Here is an 8,329-nt window from a genome sequence, read left to right as displayed (position 1 = left end):
AAATAAAACATTATAAGAAATCAACAACTTTATATAGCTGACTTAAAAGTGAGGTGTCCTTTGCAAGTTATAAAGAATGAATAATGGAAGGAACGCGGAAAATTAATGGTTAAGCATACCAACAAAAAACAAGATTGATCCAAAAAGTCATTGATTTTTGCCAAAGGCCCGGCCATTGATCTCGTCCCTGCCTATAAAAGGCTAAAGCTATGTGCATTAGATGCAGAAGAGATAGACGATTCCACATAAAAAATATTAGAAATGGAGATTATGAAAGGGTGTTGGATATTGGTGATGATTTTATTATTACAGGGGAGTTGGTGCTCTGATGGTTGTTTGGAGCATGAGAGAATTGCTCTTTTGCAACTCAAGTTTGAGTTCATTTCTTCTTCTTCTTCTTATTATTCTTCTTCTTATTATTATTCTCATGATTATGATATGCCTCTTTGGGGTGTAAATACTGACTGCTGTAATTGGGGAGGGGTAAAGTGCAACACCACCACAGGGCATGTTGTGGAACTCTCTCTTGAGGGTATAAGAAGAGGAGGAGATTGGTATCTAAATGCTTCTTTGTTTCTACCCTTTCAACAACTGAAGAATCTTTCCTTACAGGGAAATAATATAGCTGGTTGCATTAAAAATGAAGGTCCATCAATTTCATTATTATAACATTTGCAAATTGTTTGAAATGCACTTAATGAGCTTTTTCCCTTCCCTTGTTTATTTATTTCTTTATTAAATTTATTTAATGTTTAACTACAACTCTTTGTGTAGGTTTTGAAAGGTTATCAGTACTTGACAATTTGGAGCTTCTTGATTTAAGTTTCAACCATTTCAATAACAACATCTTATCATCTCTAAGTGGTCTTTCATCTTTAAAATTTTTATATCTAAATTATAATAGATTGAAAGGAATAATTAATATTGAAGGTACGTGAGATTGATTTTCTACCCTTTTTATTGTCATCATCATCATTATCTCAAACAAAATTAATGCATTGTAAACGCCCTTTCTACATCTTAACGACTAACGTATTATTGAACAGAATTAAATTATCTAGCAAGTTTGAAGAGTTTGGATTTTTCAGATAATGCAATTGAAGGCTTTAAATCTCCACATGGTAGGAATTGATCTTTTATTTCTTTCTTTCTTTTTTTTTGTTAAATTAGCTACAATTAAATAATAACTTTTACAGGTGGTGAAGAATTACTGAAGCTGAGTAATTTACAGTATCTTAATTTGGGTTATAATAACTTTAGTATCAACAATTTGTCATTTCTCAATGGGCTGTCATCTCTCAAAGTTTTATAAATAGAAAACAATCAATTGAAAGGACCATTCGATTTGAAAGGTTAGATATAATTTTTATTCTTTTTTTCCTTTCTATTTCTCACAATTTGATCATAAAATTTTATGGTTATCTAATTATATGTGCTTTCTTACTTAATTAGATTTGGGTTTAAGCAAATTAGAGGAATTGGACTTGAGCCAAAGCAACATTACAAAATTTGTGGACTCAAGAGGTACGGATTGTACATATTTAATATATGTATATTACTTAACATTTTTCTTCACTGTATACTATTTTAATAATATAATTTTTTTAAACAAAATATTTACTTAGGAAAATAAAATTTAAAAGCAAAAAATCAGAAAAATAAAACAAAATTTTCTTTTTCTTTTCATGTGAATATCTTTATAAAGTATATACGCTTTACTATGTTTTTCATTTCTAACAAGTTACAAAAAAATTAAAGAAATTATTTTCTAAATGCTTGTCAGATATATAGGCCAAGCAAATGATAACGTGACTTATATGTCAATTTATTTTCAATTTATTTGATTCAAAATAATTAATAATTTATTTTGATTTATATAAAATTTAAAATATTTAAAAATTAAAAATTAAGTCGATAATTTTCAAAATCCAATGTAAAATTTATCCGTTTGACTTAACAAATCAACTTAATTTTTTATCTCCAAATTAAATAAATAAAAATATTTTTTACAATTTGCTTTTATTGTTGGCCCGTAAATGCATCAATAGACTAAGATAAAATTTTCATAAGGATGATTTTTTTTTTCACAAAATAAATACTGAATATGCTATGAAAATTATTTAATTTATATTATATTCTTATTTGCAGAAACAAGGAGTTCAAACAATATAAGAGTGCTTTATCTATATGGTATCACCATAAAAGGAAGCAGCGTGCTATTAGAATCATTGAGAGTATTGACCCACCTTAAAAGCCTCTATTTATGGGAAAGTAATTTCGAAGGGACAATACCAGGTCAAGGTAATTTGTAATTCTTAATTGTTTATTTTTAAAATGCATTTCCCTAATTATATTTTTGTGCTGAATTTTATCAAGTAATTGATTTTGCTCTCTTTTATTTGTTTTGCAAATATCTCCCTTTTATAGAAAGATAATATTTCATATTAAGTGTTAAACTTCACATTTAACCAAATCAATACTAACGTTCTCTTATATTTTTCCCCATTTCATTTACATTATACTATTAAAAATTATAATATTAAAATAAAAATAATTAATAATTATTAATAAAAGTTTTTTATTATAATTTTATAAGTAATCCTAAACTAAATGAAAAATTTTTTTATATATAAATTTTATCGATTTAATTTATTTTTATATTTAAATTAGTAAATTTTATTTTATAATTATTTAAATTTATATTTTAAATTTTACTTTAAATTGTTGATTATACGGAAGAATATAACAACGAATAAAGCTAAATCCTACTAATTAATTAATGAAAATAATTTATTAATAATTTTTTTTACTATAGTATTCTTATTTGATAAGTAAATTTAAACTAAATTAAATATATGGAAAGGAATTTTATCAATTAATTTATTTTATATTTAAATTAGTGTATTATATTTTATAATTATAATAATTTATATCTTTTATTTTAATTTTGAATTTTATTTTAAATTGTTGAATATAACAACAGACAAACCCTTTTTCTTTTTTTAGAATAAACAATGGACAAAGTTAAAGGCCATTTTTTTTAGTTACCGAAAATTCAATTTTCTTGAGAAATTGATTTTGCTTCTCTTTTATTTATTTTGCTAATATCTCCCTTTTATAGAAAATAATATTTGATATTAGTCAAATTAAACACTAAATATATTTTTCCCTATTTCATATCCTTATGTGTGTGTGTGATAGGCTTGCCTCATCTAAAGGATTTGGAATATCTAGCATTGGACTTGTCTATCATCAACAACAACATTCTACAATCGATTGGAGTAATGTCTTCTATTAAGGAAATTTCATTGCGTGGTTGTGAACTTAACGACACGAAATTTTTAAACCAAGGTAAACTTGATAATCCCTCTACATTTGAGATTTCTTTTGTCTTGAAGATTCTTACTAAAGCTTAGTATTTACAACATTTAAAATTAGTATTTACAATTCCCTAAAAAATTATCTATAATTGCAACATCAATTTATAAACTTCTAAAATAAAAAATAATAATTTTAATTTACAAAAATCCTTATAAACTCCAGCTAATAAATATATTCTTAAACATACATATAAATATTATTATAATTATTATGATCACATAAATAACTTTCATATTTCAAGTTTCCATAATTTCTTTTGATGGATAAATTTTCTAATGAGTATGATGGGTTTTCTACAGTTATATTTTTTAATAAATTATCAATCTTAGTGGATTAAATAAATCAATATTGAAAAAAAAAACACTATTAATCATTTAACATTAATATATTTATTAATATGCGCACAAACTTAAATTAATTCACAATATATAATTGTGAAAGAAAAATAAAATTATCATATTTCATAAAATTTTATTTTATAATTGTCTTGTAGATATGGAAAAATTTTCTAACAATAAAAGAATGACATGAAAATATTTCAAATATACTAATTAAATTATAATATTAATTACTGCAAAAATTTTAATATTTTAATTAAGTAATTAAATTAATATTTTAATTATTATATATATAAATAAAATAATTACATGTTATGAATTATTTGACGTAGAGACAAACTTGTAAACTAATTAAAATGAACATAATTTTAATATTATTTACAAAAAGATGCACAATTTCAAATTATAAAATAATTAATAAATAATCTTACAAACTAATTAAAGATTTTTATATTTTAAACATGATTTCCGTTGCTTTTTAGTCCTATTCTTAGTTATTATGCAAGAATTATTTTATATATAATTCTATTAAAATCTAACTTGATAAAAAAATTATGTTTTATAAAAATACTTAAATATGATTTAATAATTGATTTAAAAATATTATTTATTGATATTTAACATTTACATTAAAACAGAACTATTGCATTTTTATAATAAAATGAGAAAGTTTAATAATTTTGATATTATAATCTAATAATATAATTAATATGAATTTTAATTTTAATCCTCTTATTGTTAAGTCAAAATACAAAACGAATTGAAATTAGATTGAAAAATTAAAGAAATAAAAATAAGAGTCGTTATAAAAGTTATACTGTGCTCTGTCCTTTCATGATATAAAAATTAATACACATTTAACGCACCACATACATATAAAAACTGAATATTTTCATAACAATATTTTAGATTAAAAATTTAATAGTCACTTTATTCTATATCAGTATATTTATTTTAATTTTTATTTAATAAAAATATTATATTTGTCTATATATAATATACAAATTTTTTGAAAAAATATATAATTAAAAACCATATAAATCATTTCTAAAAAATTATATACAACCATTAATTAACAACAAAAAAATAATAATATATAAATTAACATTTGAATTATAATTTAAAATAAATATTTTCAGATCTAATCTTATTCAGACAAAAGCCTTATCTTTAGTTATATAATTATATATTCATCAAAACAAACGATAATATATGCAAATAAATTACTATGATTATCATTTTATTTTGATCTACGGATTCTTTGCATTTATAGGTTCATGTTTTATTAATATAATTTATTCTAATTAATTCATTATTTTTTCAATGATCCTACTTCATTGTTTATATTAAAATATAATATATAATTATATATAAATATGTACCAGTGACATAAATTTTTTAAAAATTAATTTGATACCATTTGTAATATATTATAATGTAATATACTTTTGCTGCAAGAAATTTGACATTTGATGACGTAAGAATTATCGCCGAAAACATATATTTCGTCATTAAACGTCTTTAGTGACCAAAATATTTTATAAAAATGTTTTTTCAAAATTGTTAATATGATAATTATATTTTTATAGTTATGTATAAATTATTTATAAATTACATAGAATCAATTGTGTTGTATATGAAAAATAAATTATTTAAATTAAAAATAATTATTTTTAAAATTTAAATTATGATTTTTAAAAATTTTGATTAAAAATGATAAAAACACGTGTTAAAAATAAAAATTTCAAAGGGATGATTTTTTTTTTCACAAAATAAATACATAATATGTTAAGAAACTTATGTTATTTATATTATACTCTCACTTGCAAAAATAAGCATGCTTTATCTAAATGGTATTACCATAAATCCTATATCTAAGATGGAATAATTTAAAAAAGGACAACACTTGGTCAAGTAAGTTGTAGTTCACGCTAATTACATTTCTCTTACCCTTAACGTTTATTTTTCAGATACATTTCTCTAATTATATTTTTGTGTTAATTTTTATCAAGTAATTGATTTTGTCCTCTTTTATTTATTTTGCTAATATCTCCCTTTTATAGAAAATAATATTTGATATTAGCCAAATCAAATACTAAATATATTTTTCCCTATTTCATATGTTTATGTGTGTGTGTGATAGGCTTGCCTCATCTAAAGGATTTGGAATATCTAGAATTGGATGGGTCTATCATCAACAACAACATTCTACAATCAATTGGAGTAATGTCTTCTCTTAAGAAATTATCATTGAGTAGTTGTGAACTTAATGACACGAAGTTTTTAAACCAAGGTAAACTTGATAATCCCTATACATTTGAGATTTCTTTCGTCTTGAAGATTCTTACTAAAACTTTTACAAATGAATTTTCAGGTGTGTGTAAACTAAAACAACTCCAAGAGTTAGACATTTCCGATAATGAAATCAGTGGTAGCTTGCCTTCATGTCTTGCCAACTTGACATCTCTTCAATTTTTGTATCTCTCTTCCAATAATTTCGTCGGAAACATCTCTTTATCTCCACTTAGAGATTTAACAAACCTCGAGCTTCTAGAGCTCTCAGACAATCTTTTCCAAATCCCAATCTCATTGAGTCCATTTTTCAACCATTCAAAACTCAAATTCTTTGAAAATGTGGGTACAAATAAAATATATGCAGAAACAAATGATCAAAATTTGACCCCAAAGTTTCAATTAGATCATCTCTCTTTCTCTGGTTATGCATGCGGTGGAGTATTCCCCAAATTCCTCTATCATCAACACAATTTACAATATGTTGATCTCTCAAGCTTGAAAATGGGAGGAGGGTTTCCATATTGGTTGTTAGAAAACAACACAAAACTAGAAGGCCTTTTTTTAGAAAACAATTCCCTTTCAGGACTTCTTCAATTACCACATCATTCTCATATGAATTTGTCAGAGTTATATATCTCAGATAATTTCTTCCATGGCAATATTCCACTGCAGATAGGAACATATTTGCCAAGATTGAGATATATGGACTTGTCTTCAAATGATTTCAATGGTAGCATTCCCTCTTCATTTGGAAATATGAGCTTCTTGCGAAGCTTAGACTTATCTAATAACAATTTGTCGGGTACTATACCTAAGCACTTAACCATGGATTGTGTCTCATTAAGGGAAGTTTATTTGTCTAAAAACCAGCTACAAGGATCATTGGAAGATGCATTTTGTGATTGCCCTGAATTGGCTGTGCTAGATCTTAGCCATAATAATATGATTGGAAGCATTCCATCCGGGATTGGAAGATTTTCTCAATTGAGCTATATGATCTTGGGTCATAATAACATTGAAGGGGAAATTCCAATACAATTATGCGATTTGACTCAATTAAGTTTGATTGATCTTTCGCATAATAATATCTCTGGTCATATTCTCCCTTGTCTAAGATCTACAAGTAATTCATATATGCCAGTAGAAGATACTATGGATGAAGCTTTAGAGTTTACAACAAAGAGTAGATCCTATTCTTACAAAAGTGGTATGCTATCTTATATATCTGGAATTGATCTCTCATGCAACAATTTGACAGGCCAAATTCCTATCCAAATTGGAAACCTCAATGAGATCCATGTACTAAATTTGTCCCATAACAATTTGATAGGAAAAATCCCAGCATCATTTTCCAACTTAAGCCAAGTTGAGAGCTTGGATCTTTCATACAACAACTTGCAAGGCCACATCCCTTCCCAGCTTACTGAGTTAAATTTTTTGGAAGTTTTCAATGTGTCATACAATAATTTATCTGGTAGAACACCTGAAAGGGTTGCTCAATTTGCAACATTTGATGAAAGTAGCTATCGAGGTAACCCTCTTCTTCATGGATGGCCAATGCAAAAGAATTGTATTGTAATGGTATCCCCTCCATCAACTTCAAGAAGTTCAATTGACGATGAAGAAAGTAATTTTTTCATGGATATGGGTGTTTTCTATGTGAGTTTTGGGGTGGCTTACATTATGGTCTTATTGGCAATTGCCATAGTTCTATTCATAAATCCATATTGGCGACATGTTTGGTTTTACTTCATTCAGATTAGTATAGACAATTGCTATTATTTTATAGTAGACAATTTTGCTTTTTTGTCCAAGCTTAAATTATTTTGTAGATAAATGTATTATGTATTTATTATGCATTTATGTATCTTTTTATTAACCTCGACTTTGAGATCAAAACTCAAACAGTCATATTAATTAATGGATATTTTATAGGTTCATGTATTTGGATAATGTTGCATTTTTATAATGCCATTTTGAAGGACTGAATAATATTTTACAAGCTCTTTCTAAGTTTACTTGGTTTCAAAATCCAGATTTATAAGAACTAAAATTGTTGGAGAATAATCTCAAAGAGAAAATAGGAATAACTTGAAAATTTTTTCCCTTGGCTACATAAGGTAAGCACAAACGGATTTGCTTAGCATCCTTAATGACTAGTACCACAGCTGTACAATGAAACCACTAAATCGAATAACCTGATCAATCAGAAAGAATTCAAACTAAAACTAGAGGTTTTATACATTTAAATATTGTTTATAGTTTAAAAATAATTATAAACTGAATTTTCAATTTGGGTTTTGGGTTAACATAGT

At 25.1% G+C, this 8,329-nt stretch overlaps 1 protein-coding gene across 1 annotated transcript; it reads left to right on the top strand.

Moving 5' to 3' along the window:
• The first annotated feature begins 222 nt into the window (after positions 1–222).
• Positions 223–7,958, top strand: LOC110651882 (putative receptor-like protein 8). The gene is made up of 5 exons (XM_058142910.1): positions 223–646; positions 775–930; positions 1,047–1,121; positions 5,863–6,012; positions 6,094–7,958. Exons 1-5 carry the CDS (start codon positions 262–264, stop codon positions 7,848–7,850), a joined length of 2,523 nt encoding a protein of 840 aa, XP_057998893.1. The 5' UTR covers positions 223–261; the 3' UTR covers positions 7,851–7,958.
• The last annotated feature ends 371 nt before the right edge of the window (positions 7,959–8,329 follow it).

This window comes from Hevea brasiliensis, unplaced genomic scaffold, assembly GCF_030052815.1.
Source record: "Hevea brasiliensis isolate MT/VB/25A 57/8 unplaced genomic scaffold, ASM3005281v1 Scaf9, whole genome shotgun sequence".
In the NCBI taxonomy this organism is placed as follows: Eukaryota; Viridiplantae; Streptophyta; class Magnoliopsida; order Malpighiales; family Euphorbiaceae; genus Hevea; species Hevea brasiliensis.
The sequence above is the reverse complement of the archived record's forward strand: the minus strand, read 5'-3'. Positions and strand labels throughout refer to the sequence as shown.